At 36.7% G+C, this 26738-nt stretch overlaps 1 protein-coding gene across 3 annotated transcripts in view; it reads left to right on the plus strand.

Moving 5' to 3' along the window:
- LOC139148631 (N-acetylglucosamine-1-phosphodiester alpha-N-acetylglucosaminidase-like) overlaps window positions 1–26738 on the plus strand; it is a 149318-nt gene that overhangs the window by 62540 nt on the left and 60040 nt on the right. For all 3 annotated transcript variants that reach the window (XM_070720116.1, XM_070720117.1, XM_070720118.1), the window contains 2 exons: window positions 6704–6843; window positions 19112–19220. In XM_070720116.1, coding sequence (XP_070576217.1) covers window positions 6704–6843; window positions 19112–19220 — 249 coding nt within the window. The remainder of the gene's footprint in view (window positions 1–6703; window positions 6844–19111; window positions 19221–26738) is intronic.

The raw sequence follows: 26738 nt of genomic DNA on the forward strand, positions 1-26738 counted from the left end.
GATCTGACTCTTTACCAGAAAAACCAGAGATGCTGAAAACCAAAGAAACAACATACTCAGGTGACAGCAAAAATTATGCATTGTACCATAAGTTTCAACATTTTTTCTCTTCTCTTACAATAATAAATTCAGTTCAGATGATAAGCACATAGAAGTTGTAAAAACACTTTTGTAGACAATTGGCCAATGCCAACGATAATGACATGATTGAGAATGAGAAGCTGACAAATTTAACAGATTGTTGACAGCACAAGATATGTTTATCCGACTAATTAAGCTTTGAAATACCAGCATCACAAGAAACTATGCTATTAGCAAATAAAGGTATTATTAAAAAGACAACAGAGAAAAAAAGGTTAAATTCAATTTGTGGTATGATTTATTTTATATATGCCATGTTCATTTCAGTGTCTTTAAAAGAAATTCATTTGACATATGAAGTTTCATGTAACACTTATATTACTGTCAAAGGCTGTGATTTGGCTTTCTTGCTCTCTCTATTTCTTGTCCGTTTACAGTACCAGCAATGCATTCTGCAAAATACAAATCATTGAGGATAGAGTGTAACGTAGTCTTTCTTGTTTGACCAAAACCTGTGAACATCGTAATTTGATGAAAGAAATCTGTAATTATTTGAAAATGAGACAAAAGCGAGTTGAAAAATTGAAGCGGAGAAACCAAATGCATAGATAATTATGATCATTTATAAATAATGATCAAAATGGACAGCCAGCAACTCGCATTATGCTGTTTATTTGGAGCTAGAAACGGAGGAGCACCATGTTTACATACACGATGGCGACAATGTACAGCTGTTGTGAAACAAATGAATCCGTACTCAACAAAATGCATCTGTTGTTTAACATAGCAATACAAGGGTTACAGGACATAATAGCGATGTGCAAATAGACAGCACATTGACTTACATTCTGATCGGCTGGCAGGATAGACGCTGGACGGTTCCCATTTGCAGCAAGGTCTCTCACCCCTCCGTTTTGTGTCATATATGAGGAAGAAAGTTGGAATTTTACTGCTTTTCGCGTTCACAAATTTTGAACTCTGCCTGTCCCTGGTACTGTATACACGTTTTTTGCGACACTATGAGATCATTTGGGTGGTAATTCCATAGAAAGATCACAAAATTGTCCATCAGAGAACTCCCTGATCACAAATACACAGCCGACAACACTAAAATCTAAATTCGCGCCGATTGAGCCTCATGACATTCACGGAAGTGCTATCTATAAATCATTACGCGATCGATAAAATAGTTCCATTTTTAAACGCATGGGCTTGACTCTACATCTGCACAAATCTGTTATGTTCATATTAAATATAGCAATCAATTTATTACATGAATAAAAATGGTTGATTTGAATGATAGAAAGACTACTAAGAGAGTAAAATTCTTTCAGCATGAAGAATCAATATCAATACGCGAACTGAACTTGATGAACCCGTGACCTGAGAGTAAACATGATGGCTGCTCACAGCTGGGCCGGCAAAACAAAACGCGTTGGACATTGGCGAAGTAGCATACTGGATTTTCGTTTAGCAGCTCGGAATGTAGTATCCTAAACCTCAAATGTGTGATCGGCAATAGCTCTGATGCTGAAAACATAGATAAAAGCCTTCACCTTAATCCATGTCATCAGATGGCTAGATTTTGTTAGGAACATCGCTGCAGGGAGACAGCAGACTACCACGAAGGGCATAATCCTAAAATGACTGTACGGATCTTTTGCTCAGAGTTGTAATACGACCGCGGTCACATGCTGTGCTTGGAGGTAACGAGTCCTTGCTTTAGACATTGGATGCATTGACATTAACTTGTCTGTTTCTTAAATGAAAAGTTCTTGTCTGACGACATTTGTAAGGTACAAATTTGCGGTATTGATTAAAACTCTACGACCTGTCCTTGCTGCTCATTTACAAAGAGGTGTACGTATAGATAAACGTAATTAAACAACTTTTCGTTTGAAACTGCATTATAATTTTGGTGTCAAAATATTATGAGAAACTACAGGGCTAGACTTGCAAGACAGACAAGTCCCTGTTTTAATAGTTTCTTTTCCGAAAAATTCTGCTGTTGATCAAACCATGATTTACCCAACCAAATTAAATGACATAGTTAATGTCACTACACATGTCTAGCTCGGATATGACGTTGTTGATCATCCGTTTGAATGTTGCCGTAGAGTTCTTCATTCTGAATGGCATCACCTTGTACTGAAACAATCCATCTGGTGTAACAATGGCGGATATTTCAAGAGCATGATCCATCAGAGGGACTTGCCAAAATCCCTTCAGTGGGTCAAATTTCGTCACATACTTGGCTTTTCCCACTTGATCAATGCAATCATCAATCCTCAGGATTGGGAAAGTGTCTGTCTTTGTTAAAGTGTTCACTTTCCTGTAGTCCGTGCACACACGATAACTATGATCTGATTTTGGCACAAGTATGCACGGCGAACTCCAGTTACTTTTACTGGGTTCAATAAAGTTATTGTCCAGCAGGTACTTGACTTCTTCCCGGAGATATTTTGCTTTCGTTGGATTCAGTCTGTAAAGATGTTGTTTTACAAGCTTACTGTTCCCAACATCAACGTCGTGATAGATGATGTTGGTCCTCGTTGGAACATCTTGAAATAGGTGTTTATATTCATGGAGCAGTTCTTTCACCTGTTGTTGTTGTGACGCCTGGAAGTGTGCCAACTTTGTAGACTCCAGATTCTCCAGGATTTCTGAGTTCTGAAGTTTGACCCAGCCCAACTTTGAATTTAGAGTCTATTCACTCAAGTCAGTTTCAGTAACACTATCTTCATAATGGCTAGAGCTTACCATAAAGGTGCGGGATTGCTGGATTGCCAAAATAGCTTAATTTGAGCCAATTTCTATATACGAGAAAAAAATTCTCCAAATGACTATTACTATTTCAGTTTTCCAGCTCCACAGATTGATATTATATTCCAGGTTCTACCAAATTTCAGATACATTATTTATATTGAAAACTACTGTGATGTCCGTCAATACAGCACGCGACAAACTAACATCTCAGTCAAACAAACAGATTTATTCCGGAAACTTCCAATGCATCAAAACGTTGTCTCAACGTACATCAACAACTGCGCATGCTCAAATTCACGTGACTGAACTACCGGTAGTTTCGTGGTTGGTACAATTTAGCTATTCGAGGTTTTGGGGGTCAAAGATAAGCATTACGTAAATGATTCCATTTTGTGGAGATGGTGAAACATCGCCTGCTGTACGTTCTGTTCTGAATAGAACCGCCGGTTTCCATGGTAACCATGCGACATCTGGGCTGTTGACCGATTTTCCCATCGGGTTTCTAATACATGTGGTAACTGACTCTCTTGCTCCATTGCTAGTATTGTTGAAAAAGGGGATCAGATGTACGAATGTACGAATCTCTCTTTTATAAAATCCTTTTTGACAGAGACTATACCAGCTGTTTTCTTGTATGTACGTTTCACTTCGCAAACGGGCTCAATTTGAAAATTAAAAGATAAACACCAAGGGTGTAAAACATTTTACTGGGCACTCTACCAGCGGTAGCGAAGACAAATTACACTGCGTCCTTGTATGATTGACTCGTTACGTCGCGCGCACTGTTGACAGTACAGTGGTCATGACTTTCTCTACCGCGAGTTCCACATATTGTCCATTTATATGTAATATTTCACGCAGGAACCTGTCTGAAGGGGCTTCGCTACACTACAGCGAGATTTTTTCAATCATAACTTAGTCAAAGGAGGTCTTTTTAAACCTCCATGTTTCAATTAAGTTTGCCTTCAAGTTGCTCTCTATTTTCGAAATGAACGTGCCCTGTTGCACAACCGTTTTCCTTGCTATAAAGTTGTAGCTAATATTGGTAAAAAGACGTCGAGTGCAACCGCCCGAAACGCAGAGTCATGTTTTGGCTAGAATTGGATATTTCGTCTTCACATCTGTGGAAAAGTTTGCAGTAATCTCGAACGAATCTATTTAGTTTTCACCACTCAAATGAACTATTTTATTGGTTTAGCTACTGTAATAGTGATAGTTGGGTTGAAAATGAGCTGATAGAGATGCTCAGTTTGTGAAATTATTGAGAAATTACAGGGATATGCTCGTGAGGGATTGTGACCAGAGAAAGATTTACGGACTGACCATTGTTTACAAGAGCGGAACTTCAATCGCAATTTTTGTGCTTGTTAGTTCAATCGTTCCGTATTAACATGGTTTCAACAATCGAAAGAGAAGGAGTACATACATTTATGAGAGAGCATGTGTCTATGGCATATAGTACGTAATTTATTATCTTTGCAGATGTGACACCACCTTGCCTTGATTATATCAGGACAGGTTGATGCGGTGACAAGGGAGTATATTGTCGTTTCTGACCTCCTCGCATGATATAAACATAAAGCTAGAATGGATGTCATAATTTGTTGATCAATGCCATCTACGATCATACATGAAAACAAGGGAGCAGCATTGAAAGTGCTACAAAAGTTATGCAGATTTAGTCGTGGGTCGTCCTTGTGGACGATTGAAAAAACTATTTACAGTTCGAACGAACCACTGAAGTTGAAATGATTGGTAGAAATCAGAGCGTTCCAAGTTCACAGGCATTCACTTCTTGCATGATAGGACTACATGTAAATCGCCTTCCTGTTATCAAGTGCAAATCTTGAAAAATCGAAAACATCTCGAGAAAATATATCATTGTTTTTACTTGTCTTCTGCTATTTGTTATGGCATCAACTTACCTAATCGTCACCGTCATAGTATCAGTTTCTTCGACATCACTCTCTCAGATCAGTGATGTCATCTTTATTTGAGAAATTCATTAAATCCTCAATCGGAGTCAAACTCACAACGTGAGCACTCAGTCAGAGAAACAATATTTATAGTGACAGGCCAGGCATTGTATTGCGTTATGTGAAACAGAAAGACATGATTTACATTTCCCTTTACGATTTTCGCGATTTTGTGCACAATTACTGTGAATTACTTTGGCAAGTTTACTCCCAATCTATCTTCCTGATCAGTACATAGCCAGATAGCCATTGTGTCACGTCATCTACAGGTCACCGGCCTCACATGCGTGTATTCAGCTAGCTTGACGTCAATTGACGTAGACTTGTCAATCATCATCACGGACATTGCGAACAGGTTAACGTCAGAATTGTCGGGCCAAAACGTTTCTCTGAACATGAACAGAAATGCTCAATATTGAGAGAAATCGTAAAAAAAGGTTTAAATAGTGACGGTAACCCAAACCAAAAGTTTGTATCCACTTGCGCTTCCGTAGGCCATCCTACAAACTTCTACAATCAATGTCGCAAGGTTGCTGCAGTGGCTGGTAGCAAGCCCGGCCACTCCCTTTTACTACATGTACTTGATCATTTTTCAACCTTTTTATATGAGAAAGAAAATTCATCGAATGTCTTCTTCATAGCCTTAAGGAACCATGAGACTATAACTGTATGTCGCGCTTGATTCAGAATTGCATTCGATCTTACAACCAGTCTTCCTGACAGTCGGTATGGTGTACAAGTGTCGGTATGGTGTACAAAAATACAAATCTATTTCAACACTAAACCATGCCATGTCTTATTAGCTAGCGGGCAGCTATATCGCGGCAGTGTCACAAATGCCACCGTAATGACTAAAATCAAAACATTCATGGATTGAGAGCGCAGAATGGGAGCGCAGATTGATAGCGCAGAATGAAATGCGCTAGCGCAGATTGGGGGCGCAGACTGTCAATTTCTGATCCCCCACATACCTGATTGAAATAACAAAAAGTTGCAACATTTTTTGCATTTTTTTGGTAAAATTCAATATGGCTGCCACAATCTTGTGACCTCGGTGGGTCACATGACTTGTGCATTTTTATGATACTCTGTCATATTGTAATATTCACTGAAAAATTATCCTGAATCAGAAATACAGAGCTTTGTAATCAATTCTTTTCACAAGAAAAGAATTCAAAGTAAAATTGACTATACATTCTCAGTTTTAATCTTTATCAGTACTGTATTGAGTCCTCACATCATTATGTAAGTAATTAATCCATGAAACTCAGTATCTTTCATTAAATTCTCCATGAATCATTTTAACAGTAAGATAAATTCAGACACAATTCAAACCCCTTAATCCAGCGGGGACTGTGTCATCAACGATGACTTGTTTCAAATGTACTTGACTATGCATATCAGAAGCTGAAGGTCCATAAAAGCTATTGAATGTTGTGTACATGTATACACTTATGCTGGCTTGCCATGTGTAACCAAATGTGAGCACAGTGTCACTGACGCTAATTTTTGTGAATGCAACAATTAGTAGAAATTATACATTTTCATTGGCTGAAAAAATGTAAGATTCGTAATTTCCAACATTTAAAAGACAGATATCCCTCATATTTCTTTGTCATTAGCAAGTACCGGTATTGTCCAATGCTCATTTGCAAATTTATGAACTTTTATAATTAGGGCATATCAATACTGAGCACAATTTATTTGATGAGAGTTCTGTGGTACACTTGTCATATTTATGCTGATTTTTCATGAATTCAGAATACTGTTTGTTCTTTATTTGACTCAATTGAAAAATTAATGATTTGAATGCATTGTTGTTGGCAATTTAAACCTTGTTGGGATTAAAGTATATAGTATGTGTCTTTCAAAACCCTCAGGTATTTGTCAGATGCTGATTTAAAAAGTGAAGAAAATCCATTCATACAGTTGGTTGGTGGAGTTGGATGGATTATTCGAAATGGAGAGAATTATCTTGAAAAAAGCAAAGAGATTGAATGCAGTGATACAGAAGAAACTGGTAAGTGTCTAGATATTAATTAAGGTTCCAAGACAAGATATTGACCTTTTTAATCTAACAATTCTCTGGTGGTTAATCAGTTCAGAACCCCCGTAAATTATACATTTTCTAAAAGCCTAGATATAGGGGAACATTTTGGTAACTACAGTGTCACCATTGTTTACATAACTATCACGTGACAGGTAATTTTCATACCCTTTAAAAAATCGGTTTTCCCCATGTTTTGTCTCAATACTTCAAAATATCTTACTCAAACTTGCTGGAATGCAAACTGTCACAACGTTCTTCCAAATTGTGTCTCACATTTTCTATATCTTGCTTAGTTTTTAGCTACTATAGACTATAGTCTATAGAAGCTATTGGGATGGGTATCCGTCCGGCGTCCGTCGTCAGTCTGTATGTATGTATGTATGTATGTATGTATGTATGTATGTATGTATGTATGTATGTATGTATGTATGTATGTCCGTTTGTGAGGCGTCCGTCCACTCAAATATCTTGAGAACCGCAGTACTTACTGATTTGATATTTGTTGTGTAGATGAAAAATATGATTTTGAGAAACTAATTTTTTTAATTTTTTGATATTGTTGAAAATAGGCAAATTAATGCCAAAAAAGGTGTTTTTGGTAAAAAATCTTCTTCTTCATAACAGCTGGTCAGACAGCTTTGTTATTTGGTATACAGGTCCCTAGGGATAACCTAACTTAGATTTGTTCAAATTGTGATGAAATATGCAAATGTGTATTTTTAAGGAATTTTTTTGTCATTTTTGGTCAAAATTTGACTTACATTGTATGTAATTCTTGTACTGTATCAACCCTATCAATTCACCCAGAAAAAAATAATTAATACGATTTTAAATAATTGAATTAATTAGGAAATCATCAAAGCCAAAATAATTTTAGTGTGGAATTATCAGAAAGTTCAACTTTTTTTGACAGTTCATAGTGAAATGCTTACCATCTTGGAGGATTAAAACATGTAAAGGCAACTTTCCTGAATCCCAACTTTGATATTCTGAACCACCATTTATGTTATCTAAAAGAAATTGCTCATAATAGTTTGTCATGATAGGGTGGTCAAATAAATAGAGATAGAGAAAGTTCTAATTTCCATTTATGGTTGACTTGGTAAGGATAAAATAAGATTACTTTTTCAGGAAAAAAATAGAGTGGTCAATTAAAAGAGTGGTCAAAGTGATAGGGTTTTTATGGTAAAGCTTGGCTGTAAGATTCCTCATGTGCTATTTATAGCAATTATGCAATCTGTGTAAACAGCGCAATGAAAGTGTAACATGATTCCTTATAATGCTTTTGATGACCTTGAACTTCTTAAGTTTCAAACATTTGTCTCTTCAGTGTGCTTTCTCTGAGTACGTACAGTCTCAACTTATTCAACAGAACTTACTGGTTTACAAGTCCCTAGGATGACCTTAGTGAGATAATTTCATACAGTCAGGAAATACTTAAATTTTGTATCCATGTCTATGGTAGCTTCAGGGACTTTGGCCCTATGTTTTTATAAGTACAATTTTAAAGAAATAAAGTAGGGTTGAATACACCGCTGTGGAAGTTTTTCAGGCATAAATATTGTTTAAGAAGGTTTTAAAAAAATTCTTAGGCACATTTTGGTTGATCCTTAGGACAGCTTGCACTCACACAAATTTCAGCCACATATCTCAAAGCATTGAAACAAAACATAGGGAAAACTGATTTTTGAAAGGTTATGCAAATTACTTGTCACGTGATAGTTACCGGTATGTAAACAATGGTGATACTATGGTTACAAAAATATTACCCTATATCTAGGCTTTCGGAAAATATATAATTTGCGGGGGTTCTGAGCTTATTAACCACTAGAGAATCGTTAGCTTAAAAAGGTCAATTTCTTGTCTTGGAACCTTAAGCAATAACCCCCTAAACAGGGCAGTGTACATGCCATTTGAGTTCATTGTTGACTTATAGCGGGACCTGCAATGTGAGCACTTCAGGGTGTAAATTTTGCCCAAATCAAGTGTATATCTCCATGTTAATGGGGTTATTAATATTATATCGATATTTCATATTCTGGCAGAAACACTCGATAAATTTTTGTCACTCTCTATGAGTCCAGGCACACTTTGGGGCCAATGTCATCTGTCAGTCTATCAAGCCATCTATCTGTTGACCAAGTTTGTGGAGCTCATAACTCAAAAAAGTTAACACATCAAATGTGACCAGCTAAGATATGTGGAATGTTTAGATGGCTATCCATGACAGAACAGAAAACCTGTAGAAGTGGATAGCAAAATAAGAAAAAAATGTATATGATTTTTCAAAAAATGCTAATTTTAGTTATTACTTTGGTATTTGGTACAGTGGCAGGGACAGTGTATGTGATATCTTTGTTAAATGGCATAAAATTGGTATATATATTTTTGAATTATTTTAGCTCCATTGTTAGTGATACGGAGTTAATCAAATAGGCTGATTGTCCGTCATCGTCTGTCCATCCAGTCTGTCCTTCTGTACATCATCCGTCAACAGTTGCATTCTTCTCTGAAACTGCATGTTCAATTCCTTTGAAATTTGAATACCTTTGAATTTGATATGCAGTTCATTTTGGGTGACCTCAGGGTTGCTCAAATTGTGGTGAACGTGTTATTGGGCATTTTTTACTGGTTTTGGTTAAAAAATCTTCTCTGAAACCGCTTGTCCAATATTTTGAAATTTGGTTTGCAGTTCATTTGGGGTAACCTCAGTTAGATTTGTTCAATTCATGGTGAAATTTGCATATATGTATCTTTGGGGGCATTTCATGCTGGTTTTTGGTCAAAAAGTTGTTTCTCAAAAAGTGCTCGTCTGATAGCTTTGATATTTGGTATACAGGTTCCTACAAATGAACTCAAATGTCATATATTGAAATTACGATTAAATCCACAATTTTGAATTTTTAGGCAATTTTTGCCATTGTTTCTCCAAAACTGCTTGTCTGATATCTTTTATATTTGCTATACAGGTTCCTAGGGGGTTATCAACACAACTGACTGAAGGTCAGTTGTGTTATTGTGGTTGGGTTGATCTCATCAGACAGTGAGAATTTTTCTGCAATGACAAAGCTCACATGTGTGAACACATGGACTAATGGGCTAATATCATAGCGATGTCTGTCTGTCTGTCCGTGTGTGTGTGTGTGTGTCTGTCTGTCTGTCTGTCTGTTTACACGATAACTCAAAAACGCCTGAATGGATTCAAGTCAGATTTGGTAGACAGGTACCGTATGCTACTTACAAGAAGTGATTAGACTTTGGTTAGTGTGGCTTGCATATTAATGAAGTTATGCAATATCGGTTTTTTTTCCGTAATGGTTTCCCTATGGAGATGGTAATGACAGTGTAGACATATATCAAGAAATACTGCACAAAATTTCATGAAACTTTTGACGGATGACAATCTCAGAACATTATCATGATACTGTGAGTGTCATGTCAATTATCTGCTCATTTGCATTTTTAATGAACTTTTGTTATTAGTGACATACCACTAAAATTCCTGCACTAAACGTGATGATACTTGCAACGAATATTGATCTGATATATATCTAATTATACCGGTACTTAGAAGCATTGGGCAGTTTCAAGTTGATAAGTAGCTAATTTGCATATTTTATGATGTTTTGTAATTAGTCATATAACTCCGATATAAAACTGCACCAGATGCACTGAAATCTGCTGTAGATACAGATCCGAGTGATATCTAACTGTGGTGTAAAGCATTAAGTAGTGTGAAGTTAATTAAGGGTTCATTTGCACATTTAATGAATTTTGTAATTAGGTATATAACTCAAAAATTACGGCACCTAAGTAGGTGAAATCGGGTACAGATATTGATCTGATAAATATCCAATTGTTCTGCGAAGCATTTGGCAGTGTCATGTTAACAAATAGCTCATTTGCATATTTTATGAAGTTTTGTAATTAGTCATATAACTTCAAAATAACAGTACCAAATGTGATGAAATCTGCTGCTGATACTTATCCGACAGATATCTAATTGTGGTGTAAAGCATTCAGTTGTGTGGAGTAAATTAAGGGTTAATTTGCATATTTGATTAACTTAGTAATTAGTGATATTACACCAAAATTACAGCAATTAATTTAATGAAACTTGCTAAAGATGTTGATCTGATAAATATCCAATTGTACTGAGAAGCATTGAGCAGTGTCAAGTTAATAAATAGCTCATTTGCATATTTCATTTAGTTTGATAATTAGTCATATAACTCTGAAATAACTGCATCAAATGTGTTGAAAACTTTTACATATACTGATCCGACTGATATCTAACTTTGTTGTAAAGCATTTAGTAGTGTGAAGTTAATTAAGGGTTCATTTGCATACTATGATACGACATTATTGAAAGTCATTTAACATGCCGGAAAATGCCGAGAGAGTTTGACCGGTTAAGAAGGGCTTGACTACGCAGTTTCTGCGTAGTGAAGCTTCATTACGTATTCATGGTGACCCCTGGCCAGCTGTCAATAACTTTGGGGGCTTTTGTCTTTTGGCCTGCTTTGCATATGCGTCGTTGGACACGACCTGCCAATCACCCAGGTAGTCAATTAAACTATTAGTTGACTGTTTACCGACCCAATTAACACTATCCAGCAGTATCAGTCATATTTTAATCGCGTGGCCCGGGTGGGCACAACGTAGGAACGCGTGTATTTCTATGTGTACGTTTCACCACCGTCCCGGAGGGACGGTGGTTTCACTTCTATTTTTTACATCCATGTTTGTACCATGGAGGTAGGAATGTTTGTACCATCGTGCGTTTGAAGTAAGCTTACTTGTTTCACCTACAGCATTACCTTCAAGGTGACAGGCTTACTATTAATGTTCAGTATCATTGCACCGAGTTCTGCCCACGGTGAAACCACCTGTTTTGCCACGGTCCCTCTGTGGAGGGACCGTGGTTTTGCCTACTAATTACTGCCCGTCGCTGCCCGTCCTGAATGTAGCCTATCTATAGCTACAGTAATCAGTCAATATATAATACCCCGCGCCTTATAATTTTTATATAAACCACAGTCTCTCTATCCACGAGGGACTGTGTATAAACTTATAAAATCATAGTCCGTGCCGTAAAATTGTTGACTTTCGATGCGATATACAGGTTGATCGTTGAATCGCACCGGCGCATCCATATTTACTTGCCCCATAAGCTTACTACTCTGTAAAGGGTGGGTAGATGGAATTCCTGGGCCAAAAATGAACACGGGGCGAAACTTTTTGTGAACCCATGTGAAAACATAAATCATTTATCAGTTTTGATATAGTATACTCCTAAATTGTAAGTTTGATCATGGAGGTACCTCATGGTTTGATCAAAATCGAGACCACATTCAAGGGCTATGCAGACTGTCCATGTACGCACACACAGTGACAAGAAGGCGGCAAACACCTACTTACCAAGCACATCGAATCGGCGAAAAGAAGCATAAAAAAGCTATAGGCTCATCGCCAAAACAAACGCGCCAAGCGCTAAGAAAAACCCATACCGAGCGGCCCTTTTCAGGGCCACCAAACACTCCAAAAAGAGAACTACCAAAAAAACCCATAAAATGACATAGAACACACAAACACTTAAAAGAAATAACAAAAATCGTACACATAAAATAACGTGACAGAAAAAATGGCCGTGGAAATAAATCAGCTATTTCCAAAGAAAAGCCGACAACAACATGAAATTCAACAACAACCTATCATCGCTCAAACTATGAAACTCCGAAAAATAGTACTAGGCAAAGGCCTTAAAATTAATTCGGACGCCAACAAAACCAAACAGAATAAAACCACCTCAGGATTTCAACAAATAAAGTCGTAAAATGTGACTACGCTACATCGTGAGACACAAACAATCGCAACAACACAAATTCAAAGAAAAGTCAAATTGGGCTCCACAAACAACAAACACCAAAACTTGAAAGCTATCTGAAGCTGCTAAACTCGCACTTCTAGAGATACCCTTTCAAACAAGGAAACAAAACATGTCGCGTGCTAAAAGAATCGCGATAAACCAGCTTGCAAACAATAGACAAATTTCGGGAAAAAAAAACCCTCGACAAGGGTCGGGTTTTCGTCATTGTCAACACAAACGATTACGTACTCGAATGCGAAAGGCAATTACGCAACACTCAGTATTATACACAACAAGCCAGAACAAACAGTAAACAAAGTAAACGAACTATGAATCAAAATGTACGAGAACAAGCACATCAACCAGGATACTTGTATCTTGATCCAATAAACATAAAATCCGTACCCCGCAGTGGTACTTATTGCCTAAAAATTCACAAACCTCCGCAAAAATCTAAAAGACACACCAGTCAAAACAAAATTTACCGAAGTAAAGAAACATAGAACAAACAAACCGAACCACCAAACGGACTCACAACGTGACCAAAAATTAATATACTTGCCTCGCTAATCGAAAAGCAAGACCACTAAAATGCATTAAAATAAATTTTCACAAACACAAACTAAGGAAAGAATCTACACCGCGACTGATGAGAAACCACATCCGGGTTTCGAAACGCAAGCGTCAAAGGGCGACTCTATCAACTTTTGTAACAACATAGGTCCGGCTGCGTCTCGCCATAAGCTTTCCCCACACAAAGAAAACATTACCGTACACACTAATCCAAACTTCTCTACAAATATCCAAAGCGAAACAAACATTTTTATTAACACACACAATCGGATAAGAATGTAGGAACACATTGTCGAAACGAATCAAACACAAACTCGACACAAAAACATTTAGGATAGTTAGATGGGGAGCCTCTTTCACATTTTTTACATCTCGCTATACTGTCTATGATTCTAAAAATAAAGTCATCTGCCACTTTTTCTGTATACGCGGTTTGGCAAAACTCATCTCTTCAATCGAAAGTCGGGCGATTTCATGGTTCTTTGGGGTACGTCGAGCTTAAGGAATGTGGTTATATTCGCGATGTTTTATTCGAAATTATTTATTTCTTCTAGGGCAAATGCACGCAATTCATGCTGTTGGAAATACTGGCCGCTCATAAACAAGACAATAAACTCGATATCTGTGCATCTTTACTTTTATTGTCAAAGTACCATCGACACCCAAAAAAAACCAAATGGTTCAGTCCACGCGTGGGTTCAGTCCAGGTATTTGCAACGCCAGTCACCTAGGCGACGGTAATCCGCACCACTTATCACCATCGGTAAGGTACTCCTCCCCCTATACCACTGGCGATCCCACCCTCAAGGCACTGCGTCATTCGACCAAGCATTGTTATTGTAATTTCCTGCATAAAATTAACAGCGAGGTCAACCGGTCAAACTCTCTCGGCATTTTCTCTCATGACATTTTTACTTCAGCCAATTCCTAATTTGCATATTTAATGAGAACATTTCAGTCAATTCCTAATTTGCCCATTTTAATAAAATTTCCTGATTGGGGATATATACTTTGATTCAGAATTAATCTGTGCTGAATATTATTCATTATGTTGATCATAACACTTTCAATGAAGTTGCAAACATGTGGCCAAGGTTCAAATTTACACATAACTGCAATATTATGAAACACGTGAGCATTTTCAGTTCATATCTGGTTTGAAAAAATAATCGCAATCATACCAATCCATAATCCAATGACATTAGGTCCGAATTCGCAAGACAATAGTTGTAAACATAGACACAAAACAGTACAGAACAGACAGTAAATAGACGGTACACAAACAAAGTCATAATTATTGATTTTTAGGAGCCTTCGATATATGTATGTTCAGAAGGTATGCCAATCCTGCATTTTGGACTATTTTATGAGTTATGGAACCGCAATAATTTTTAGCTACTATAGACTATAGTCTATAGAAGCCATTGGGATGGGTATCCGTCCGGCGTCCGTCGTCAGTCTGTATGTATGTATGTATGTATGTATGTATGTATGTATGTATGTCTGTTTGTGAGGCGTCCGTCCACTCAAATATCTTGAGAACCGCAGTACTTACTGATTTGATATTTGTTGTGTAGATGAAAAATATGATTTTGAGAAACTATTTTTTTTAATTTTTTGATATTGTTGAAAATAGGCAAATTAATGCCAAAAAAGGTGTTTTTGGTAAAAAATCTTCTTCTTCATAACCGCTGGTCAGACAGCTTTGTTATTTGGTATACAGGTTCCTAGGGATAACCCAACTTAGATTTGTTCAAATTGTGATGAAATATGCAAATGTGTATTTTTAAGGAATTTTTTTGTCATTTTTGGTCAAAGTTTGACTTACATTGTATGTAATTCTTGTACTGTATAAACTCTATCAATTCACCCAGAAAAAAATAATTAATATGATTTTAAATAACTGAATTAATTAGGAAATCATCAAAGCCAAAATAATTTTAGTGTGGAATTATCAGAAAGTTCAACTTTTTTGACAGTTCATAGTGAATTGAGGATTAAAACATGTAAAGGCAACTTTCCTGAATCCCAACTTTGATATATTCTGAACCACCATTTATGTTATCTAAAAGAAATTGCTCATAATAGTTTGTCATGATAGGGTGGTCAAATAAATAGAGATAGAGAAAGTTCTAATTTCCATTTATGGTTGACTTGGTAAGGATAAAATAAGATTACTTTTTGAGGAAAAAAGTAGAGTGGTCAATTAAAAGAGTGGTCAAAGTGATAGAGTTTTTATGGTAAAGCTGGGCTGTAAGATTCCTTGTGCTATTTATAGCAATTATGCAATCTGTGTAAACAGTGCAATGAAAGTGTAACATGATTCCTTGTAATGCTTTTGATGACCTTGAACTTCTTAAGTTTCAAACATTTGTCTCTTCAGTGTGCTTTCTCTTAGTACATACAGTCTCAACTTATTCAACAGAACTTACTTACAATGTTAATTTGAAAGTTAAAATGTGCTTGGTTAATAGGATAAAAATACTGATATTAAAAGATAACCAGCTCAAGATTCTTTATAACCTGACAGATATGCTGTTTTTTTATGACGTAAATCTTGATTTAAGCAAGTCTTGTTTACTTTAATTGCAATGTAATCAACTCTCGTTTATTTGCTATTATAGATTAATATAGTCTTATGAAATATGCAAATCTGTATTTTTACAGAATTTTTTTCCATTTTTGGTCAGGCCATCCTGAAATGAGCTATCAAAGATATCCACCTTCTTCATCAATACATGTTTCACAAAAGGTTATTCTATACATAACACAGCAGAGCTCTGTCAACTGTTGAGTTGCTTGTTTTTTCAAAACCGCTGGTCAGACAGCTTTAATATTTGGTTTACATGTCCCTAGGATGACCTTAGTGAGATAATTTCATACAGTCAGGAAATACTTAATTTTGTATCCATGTCTATAGTAGCTTCAGGGACTTTGGCCCTATGTTTTGATGAATGCTATAAATATGCAGAGAATGCACTTCCATGCTCTTTTGGCAACAAAATTGATAAAAAAAAATATTAAATGCGTTAGATTTCTTACAATTGTTATGACCCTTATTATTTGTCACCTGACTAGCTACTGGACCTGTTTCCATATGCATTAACCCTTTCAGCACTGTAATTTTCTCCCGCCAAAATTTTAGTACAAAATTTTACCAATTTTTATGAGTTTTTCTGTAATTTTTTGATAATTTTCGACCAAATGGACATCACATTTCATTTGCTACAATTTTGTCTCAAAATTTTGGCAAAAATCTGAGAAAAATTGACGGGGATTTATTTTATAATGGGGACAAAAAAGACTTTGGCGTTTAAAAGGTTAATTTATATTAAAGCCTAGCTTAAAATGGACCTGGATCATGATTAGTGCCAAGTTTTGGTGGGTGTTTTTGGGCATGACTCTGCATTATGAGTCTGTTGGTAACAGTTGCAGTCGTTTGCATTATCTGCGTAATCTGCTCAAATCGCACTAGGACTATGCCTTCCAGTTCGTTTCAGCTATGCCATGGCTCTACTCAAAAGAAAAAAGAAAGAAAGAAAAAATATCAATTTCATCAAACAGGAGCTTGCTGAATGGATTTATCAGTTCCAGAGACCAGCTCTGAAACTGTTAGGTTTTGCTCACTTTCCTTCTTTCTTTCTTTCTTTCTTTCTTTCTTTCTCTCATATTACTACCATAGAACGTGCTATACACAAATTTTACCTTCATTATCCAGAATGCATTGCGACACGCTTATGACGTCATTGCTCAGCTCGGACGGGTTTCATGGGCATTCCTTGTTTGTTTATTTATTTGTTTTTTATTTTGCATTGCACAAATATCATATTGCGTTCAGCTATTAATAATTCTAGCTTTCTTTCGCTTTGTTTTTTGTTGCTTTTTGCTTTTTATTTTTCTCTGAATACTCGCCGTACGTGGCGCTATACTGTTACGTCATACGACTTCCATATGGTTTAGACTGGTCTTGGCGGACATATTGAATTTTTGCTTTGTGATGATTCAAGCATAGCGACCGTAGATATTGTGACGTTTCGGAGAGCGATCACATTTTGAAGTTTGGTTGTATATATTTATTATAAGTTTTGCCAAAGATATTTGTATACATATACGAGGCTTTAACAGGGTTCTCCCCAGCCCAGAACAGCATCGCGGCCCGTGACACTATCGTTCAAGCCCGCGACGCTTTCGATCTCACCCGATGCTATCATTGTTACCCGCGACACTATGAGGTTCAGCGGCAAAATGTTCACAATGGCACGGACTGGTTAACTTCCGTACGATCACACGAAAGGAAGACAGATTATTTGTAGCTTCTTTGTTTTACAATGTCACTAGTTATTACTCCTTTTAATTTGTATGAATAGTGTCAACAACAGAACAATTTAACACGTCCCACCCTTGATGGTACCGGCGGCGATTGTATGTAAAGGACAGAAAAAGTTGATATCCAACCATAGCCAAAAGACAGCAAAAGTCAGCGATGATTTCCGCTCTTAATTGACGAAATATTTTCAAATCAAACTGATTACACAATCCCTAGATCCAGAAGTGGCAATTTGATGAAATTTCTGTTTGACTCACATCTTGAAATAAACAGTAAACTTGGAATGAAGACATGTATGCTGCCGATCCACCGCGTGGCATGGCATAGCATAGTGAACGTGAACTGTCTGTCACCTCACCGGCATGTGTTGGCTGCACGTAAAAGCAACTGAATTTTTGAAATTAAGGATATATATTTGAAGTTACATGACCAAAATTGATGAAACTTGCTATGTGCATTGAAGATACTATTATAGAACATTATTAAATGTAATTCAGCATTTTTACATCAGCCAATTCCTAATTTGCATATTTTATGAACTTTCCTAATTAGGGGTATTTATCTGATTTGACGAGACCAAAGTTGATGAAACTGGCTATGCATATTAAAGATACTATGATAGAACATTATTGAAAGTCACTAAGCATTTAAACTTCAGCCAATTCCTTATTTGCATATTTAATGAACTTTCATAATCAGGGATATTTATCTGTATTGACTTATAAACCAAAGTTGACAAAACTTGCTATGTACATTAAATATGCTACGATACGACATTATTGAAAGTCATTAAGCATTTTTACTTCATCCAGCTCCTAATTTGCATATTTAATGAATTTTTGAAATTAGGGATATATATTTGAATTTACATAACCAAAATTGATGAAACTTGCTGTGTACGTTAAAGATACTATTATGTAGGCTAACATTATTGAAAAGCATTAAGCATTTTTGCTTCAGCCAATTCCTAATGTGTGTATTTAATTAACTTTCCTAATTAGGGTTATATACTTGGATTTATTTGATCAAAGTTGGCATAACATGCTATGTGCATTGATGATTATACCTGGTTATACCAATATTGGAATCATTTCGCACTTAAGTTTCAGCTAATTTATAGGTTGCATATCTAATGAGCTTTCAAAGTTTGGAATATATAGTTTGAAGGACTTGACCAAAGGCAATTAATTACACTTGTCATATAAAATGGTGATACAATGATAGCAGTCAAAGAAATCAATTATTTTATTTCAGCTAATTACATATTTGAATACTTAATGACCTATAGAGTTAATATGTGGTGAATATTGTTTATTATGTTGATCATAATTATTTCAATGAAGTTGCAAACATGTGGCAAAGGTTCAAATTTACATATAACTGCAATATATAATGAAAACGTGAGCATTTACAGTTCATATCTGGTTCACCTCATAAAGAATGATTCACTTTTCTTATCTTCAATGCAGGAACTGTTGATCAATTTTTTCAAGTAGTATCTGCAAGGACAGTTGTTGGACATGACTTGACGGGTAAAGTTGTATTACTTCAAGTTGATGGGAAAACCTGGGAAAAGGGGTAAGTTTATTTAGTCGCTAATTTGATGAAAATTTAGCCATAAAATAATGTATTGTGAAGTCTGTTAAAGACTCAATTTGTGAAAATACCTTTCTAACACAACTGACAAAGTGTTATTTTGGTTAGGTTGAGTTCACATCAGACAGTGAAATTTTCTGTAAATGACAAAAAAGTAAAATCTGCTGAGCCAAAAGGAGCAGCAATTAGATAGTTTTGGGTAATTGCTAACCCAGAATTTTGTCCTGTTTTATGAGTTGTGGAACAGAAATGTGTTTTTGATGAATGTTAGAAATAGGTAAAGCGAAGTTTAAGGTCATGCAGCTACTGGTTCCCACAGTATTTCTGGGGTAAAGCGTAGGAGCGTGCATGTGTTACCACCAATGTGTTTGATATGTATAATAGAAGTGTGAAACGCGTGAATGACAGGCAGACAGGAAAAAGAATAGAAGAGAAACTGACATCATGCGAAACTGGTGAAAGTCTGTTGAAAGCTGCAGAGGTCAGACAGGATGAGGAACTTATGGTTCAAATCAGAATTCAAGATTTAGTCAGCATTGAAGTTAAATATCACAAGTCATGCTACCGAAATTACACTCGTTGCTTAGAGAAACCATATGAGAAGAGAGATGAAGCAGACAGTGATGTTATATGTACACTCCATCATTCAAGATTCTTTGTACAAATGTCATTGAGAAAAGAATCTTTGATGGAGGTGAAGTCTTTAGAATGACAGCATTGAAGAATCTGTTCGTGAAAATCATAAGTGATACAGAACACTATGATGCATCTACCTGCAGAAACACTACTTTCAAGAAAAGACTGCAATGTGAAAAAATATGGTGACAGGCTACAGTTTATCCGCCCTCACCTTCATGAATGTGAATTGGTGCTTGCTCAAACAAAAAGTAGTGCATCAACAAGCCAGGTATTAAATATAACATGGGAATCTGAAAGTGAAGATGAAATTGAGCAAATTGTGTGCAAGTCGAGTCAACAGCAAGCAGCAGCAGTGAAGTGCGTGATATTTTCCATGCTGCCATGCAGCTGCATGATGTCATCGAGAGTGCAGACTTTGTCAGTAAGTGGCCACCAAAAGCAGAAGATGTCACTTTGCAGCAATGCTAGGAAGTGGTGCCAGTGAAATTATTTAATTTCCTTGCCTAGTGTACAGGAGCTTCTACAGACTTTTGTTCAGAAAACTATGTCAAAGTCTCAGATGATGCACAGAATAAACTCTTGTCAATTGGTCAAGATCTAATCTACTTGACTTCCAAAGGAAGGAAAGCTACACCAAAACATGTTGCTCTGGGAATGACAATTCGTCATATGACAGGCTCATCGTCAATGTTAGGGCTGTTGAATGGTTTGGGTCATTTGTACATCACATCCACAGATTTTACAACATGACACTGCATTGGCTATTCAACAGCTGCAAGGAAATGGAATTCCACCAGGCTTCAAGGAAGGAGTGTTTACAACTCTTGTATGGGACAACAGTGACTTTGGGAAAAGAAACGTTGACAGGTAGGCAGTTTGTAGAAAGCTGAAATTATCAGTAAAACAAATCTTGCTTGGAAGCTATATAACAATACTACTGCCACATTCATGGTGATGTTTTCCCAATTATAATTGTAGTATACAAATGATTTCAACAGATGCAATAATATATTTTGACGTTTAGTTCAGTTAAACTATAAAGGCAACATGATACCGGTTAAGTCTTATGTGTTGATTAGAAGTCCAGATTTTATAATTTTAATTTATTGAAATATAACTATCACCACTAATCCTTTGATATATTTCAAATAATAAGGTTTTCAGGTAAAGGAACAACTCATAACACCAATGGCATAATCCTCCAGGGAATGCAAGACCAAGTTTCCAGTGAAACTCAAGGCAGTTCCACCTTCAATACAATGGTTGACATTGCAAAGTCTAAGCAGAGGACACTCACTCTGCCACCAAGCGATATCATAGAATATTATGGTAAACCATGTAATGGGCCAGCACCACCAGGTTATGATTGCTTCAACTGTTGTGTATAAACTGCACCATGCATCCATAATAGTAGTTTGGTAATCTACCCATCATTGTAAGTAATAATTAATGCATGAATGTTGATCAGTGTATTAGTATGGTTGTCAAAGGAATGCATGGACATACTGGTATGATATATTCTGATTCATGTTATGTCAAAAGAATCACAGCCATTTCCACAGACACCGTCCGGGGGGGACTTAATAGGTTTGGTCATGTCTGTGTGTCCGTCCATCCGTCTGTCTGTCCGTCCATTCACGCAGATATCTCAGAGATGCCTGGAGCTATTTCATTCAAACTTGGTACAAGGATTATTACCTATGTCATACATATACACGTTGATTTGCTTTGTGATCTGATCCAATATGGTCGTGTTGCAGCCATTTTGTTTCCTGTATTTGATGTCGGATGTGTATGTTCACGCAAATTTCTCAGTGATGCTAGGAGCGATTCCATTTAAACTTGGTACATGGATTAGTCCATATGTTAAACATATGCACATTGATTTTTAGCTATCATTTGGTATACCAAAGAGAGCTTATCGTATAAGGTGAATCATTTCATTTGCATCTGATTTACATGCCGTCTGTGTGTATGTAAGTAAGTATGTATGTATGTCTGTTAGTCGTCCAGATCAAAAACCCCTAAACCGCAGCAGCTACCAGCTAAGTATTTGGTGTACAGGTGTACCTAGGGGTGGAGATGTGAATTTGTTCAAATGAACAGGTCAGTGTCAAAAATATGCAAATGAGGTAAAAAAAGGAAAAATCCTGCAAACTGCTAAAACTCAGTTACTGTTGGTCAGATTTGGTTGAAACTTGGTATGTAGGTTCCTTTAGGTATTCTAAATAAGGGGTGTACAACTGAGGATGATATTTGCGTGTTTGTATTTTTGGGTAATTTTTTTCAAATTTTAGTAAAATAAACTTTTTTTCTGAAACAGCTTGTCCGAGTGCTTTGAAAGTTGGTATCCATGTTCCTCGGGATGACCTCAGTCAAGTTTGTAAAAATTGTAGTGAATTTTTAGGATTTCTACAGTGTTGCCGCCAGGACGCGCCCTTGCGACAATGTCCCCAAAGCGTAACCTGTTGTCCCGCACTCTTGCGTACTGCCGATCACCTTGGGCGCACTCGTGAGTTGACTGTGATGGAAGTAGTCTGCAAGTAATATCTATTACTGATGATTATCTTTGTTTTGCATAATTATTTTGAGGCTTACACAACATACTTTCGGAGCTAGCTATATGATTAAAAGTAATTAAAACGCTGCACCTGATATCATACTTTGCTTGACTGTAGTCCATCTGAGCTCTGATTTGCAGCAGATTTGGTATACTGCTTCAATTGCCTGAAATTCAAGCATAGCGACGTGGTCCACGTAGCTTGAAATTTGTTCAGTGAAACTAATGTGTTACGAAATAATGCAAAATTTGATTGACAACTGCTTGTTGTACCCAATATGTACAAAATGTCCCCCAAAATAAATGGTAGTGGGACACAGTGTCCCCTGATCTAAAATTCCTGGCAGCAACACTGTTTGTAATTTTGGGGCAATTTTCCCCATTTTTGGTCAAAAAATTTTTCCTCCAAAAAAACTAGTCATCTGATGCCTTTGGTATTTGGTATGCAGGTTCATAAGGTTGATCAAAATGTGCTGTATTCAAATTCTTATGAAATTTGCAATTTTGTATTTTTTGGGCAAGTTTTTTCATTTTTGGTCAAAAAATGTATTTCTCAAAAACTGCTTGTTTGATATCTTTGATGTTTTCTATACAGGTTCCTAGGGTTTATCTTAATATGATATATTGAAATCTGGATGAAATCTGCAATTTTGTATTTTTGGGGCAATTTTTGCTATTTTGGTCAAAAAATTTGTTTCACAAAATCTTTTTTATTGCTTTGATATTGAGTAGAAATTTTCCTATGTATGATCTTAATTTAATATGTTTGCATTATATCTTCTTCAATTACATATTTTTGCAGCTATATTTGCCCATTTTGGTCTGGTTGACCTGAAGTGGGCTGATTTCAGATTTCCTCCTTCATCAACAAGTGTCGCAAAAAGTTATTCCCTACTTAACACAAAGGAGCTCTATCAGCTGCCAGGTCGCTTGTTTTAAATTTTTAGAGAAACGTCTTCAATTTCCTATTTTTATGAAGCTTCCTAATTTTTTGATGGAAAAAACTTACAGAAATAGTCCACAGTATTGATTCCATAACTTTATTCAGGTTGTGTTGATATGAACAAAATTAATAAATATTTGTGAAAAGATTTTCTGATTTTGGGCGATTTTATACCTACAGGAACTAAGAATACATAATATGGTGATCTTGTGAGCATTTCATATGGTAAATTGTATTTGGTGTTAAAATGTGGTAAAAGAATCATCAGAAAGCACAGCTGAAGGTGATTTAGCAGGTTTGGTTTCCAACAAATATATTCCAAACATTTTTTGCAATGTTTGATCTATCAGAGTTTTTTTTTGTGTTTAAATTGTTTTATTGGTAACATTTTCTTTAGTAACATGAACTTAAATTAAAATGAAGTACAGTGCTTAGTTATCTACAATTTTGTGTAAAATTGAAATCCATTTGCTGCAATGTCTCTCTAGTTTGTCTTTTTCCAGAGCTATTTCGTACTCTAGATGGTAGTTGAATTTCACTTGCAACATAAAAGCTGCAAAGTGTGGTTTACTCTGTTTCATTTTCATGGCATAGATGTGTCTTTTGGCTAACAGTAGCAAGTGATTGTGAATGTCAGAGTAACCGTCAACACCAAAGAGCACTTCATTTAAGTTATGTCTAGTGAACAAACTGAGAGATTCCTCGAAAAATGTGTGAAACTCGTTCCAGAAGGTCTTAGTGAATTTACAGGTGTAGAAAAGATGATCTAGTGTCTCGTTGCTGTTTTGGCAGAATGAACAGAGCGGTGATTGGTCCATGCCTCTTCTAGATAGATCGTAGTTTGTGTACAGAATATGATGAAGAAGTTTGAACTGGAATTCATGTGTTTTTGTGTCTATGGCTACCTTAAATGGTAGACTATATATGGGAGACCATGGTCCAGTAAAGTCATATTCTCTTTCATAATAGCGTTCATTAATTGGACTTAATTCCTCTTTACTGTAAATGGCGTTTCTGATGCTCTCCCTGGTAACTTTGTGGGAGGGTCGAAAGTTACAATTAAAAAACACATATTCGTATTCATCTTTAAACACCGGTTCAACCAGCAATGGCTCTGGCCACCTAACTCTGAGACATGTGATTGCTCCGTAAAGAAGGAGAACTTCGTTCCCTTGGAGATTTTGTTGGCTAATTTTTCCCATGACAGATACCCCTCCTCGGTAAGTAAATCAAATATTAATTCAAATCCTTTCTGTCTTAGCTTTGGGTTATAGACAGAATTCCCTCCAATTAGAACATTTCTGTTGTTCCAAATTGTTTGACAAGTAATGTCAATCTCAGAGTCATTGACCGCAACATTGCAGACCGACCAGGATTCAAGCATTTCTTGGTAGAATCTCGGTAGGCGCAGGCTGAGTGAGTTAATATCGAAGTTACACTTGAATAGGTACTTTCCACCCACAGATTTTAGGCGATGGTCTAGAAAGAGTTTCCAGGGGTGCTCTGTGTTTTCATCTAAATACCTTTTAATAAGGTTTATACGCATAAGCTTGTGCGTAGTTTTCACATCGGGGGCCTTTAAGCCCCCCTCGGAGACCCCTCTGACCATTACCTTTCTGGTTATTCTATCTTTCCCATTCCAGAGGAAATTGAAGATAAGCTGTTCAAATCTCTTAAGAATTTCAGATGTTATTGTGGTCATTCTCATGACGTAATTAAGTTGTGATAGGTTGAAGGTTTTCAAAATCTGAACTTTGCCCATGAGTGTCAGGGATCTCTTTTTCCATGTTCCCAGAGTTCCTTCGATCTGCTTGAGTGGTGTTGCATAATTGAGAGTGGTGTTTAACTCTTGGTTATACGAAATGTAAATTCCTGCAATTTTGATCGGTGATGTCGGCCATTTGATGCCAAATGGTTTTTTCTTACGTCTTTTCCACTTACCAAGCCAAATAGCTTCCGTTTTAGTAGGGTTGACCATCAAGCCTGAGAGTGAGTGGAACTCGTGCAACATTTCAAATATTCTCTGACATGACTGTTCATCTGTTACAAAGGTCGTCAGGTCATCCGCCAATGCGGCATATTTGCATTCACCTATTCCTGACCTGATACCCTTGACATTGGCGTCATCATTCAAGTTAATTAAGAATATTTCTTGCGCTAGGATTAACAAATAGGGTGACAATGGATCTCCTTGTCTCACCCCTCTTTCAATGTTAAAATAACCGGTGCTGAAACCATTGTTCATAACGCAACTGCTCGAGTCTGTGTAAAATGTAATGAACCATTGTTTAAAGAGTGGGCCAAACCCGTATCTATTTAAACATTCCATAATGTAATCCCATTCTAAACTGTCGAAGGCTTTCTCAAAGTCTATGGCAAGCAGTATTCCCGGGAGGTTGTTTTCGTCTGTATGCCAGAGAATTTCCTCTATCAGCCTGATGTAGTCACTTATATCTCTGTCTTTGACAAAGGCACTCTGCTGGCAGTTAATGAGGCAATTTTTCAGACAATTGGCGAGACACTTTGCAGCTACTTTAGCGTCGGCGTTGATGAGAGAGATCGGTCGCCAATTTTTGATGTATTTTGTGTCTCTCCCTTTCTTTTCTATTAGTGTGATCACACTTTGTCTCTGGGAGTTGGAAAGACTCCCATTTTCAAACCCATAGTTGAGAGAATCAACTACTGTTGGCCCTATTGTCGGCCAAAATGTTGTGTAGAATTCTGCTGGCAATCCATCATTGCCAGGGGTCTTATTTCTTGGCATCATAGTGAGGGCACAGTAAATTTCATTGTGGGTTATTGGTGACTCACAATTTTTCATGAGCTGGTGCCCAAGTTTGGGGATGTTGTCATTTTTCAGGAAGTGGTGGTCAGTAATATCCCTTTCTGGGTTGGTTTTGGAGGAGTAGAGAGTACTATAAAATGTCCTCAGCTCAGAAAGAATGTCTTTCTGCGATGTTTTCAGTTCATTGTTTGCGCCAATGATTCTTTTGATATGCCCTTTTCTCCCCCTCCTCTTCTCCAGCCCTAGAAAATGCTTATTGTTTTTCTCCCCTTTTTCATGCCATCTGACTCTTGAACGAATAATTGAACCTTCAGTTAGGTAGTCATATTCCTTCTCGAGCTCTGCTTTTGCATTTTGGAGTCTGAGGATGTCGTCCTCTGACGCATTTGGCCTGAGGGAGGTCTCTAGATCGGAAACTGCTCCCTCAAGTTCATTGATACGTTCCTTTTTGAGTTTCGCAATTTGTTTTGAGTATGAGATTGAAAATTTTTTAATCTCATATTTCAGGAGGTCCCATTTGAGGCATTTGTCCTCTATTTCGTCGTAATCTTGGAGCCAAAGGGTAAACTTATG

Source organism: Ptychodera flava, chromosome 13, assembly GCF_041260155.1.
Source record: "Ptychodera flava strain L36383 chromosome 13, AS_Pfla_20210202, whole genome shotgun sequence".
In the NCBI taxonomy this organism is placed as follows: Eukaryota; Metazoa; Hemichordata; class Enteropneusta; family Ptychoderidae; genus Ptychodera; species Ptychodera flava.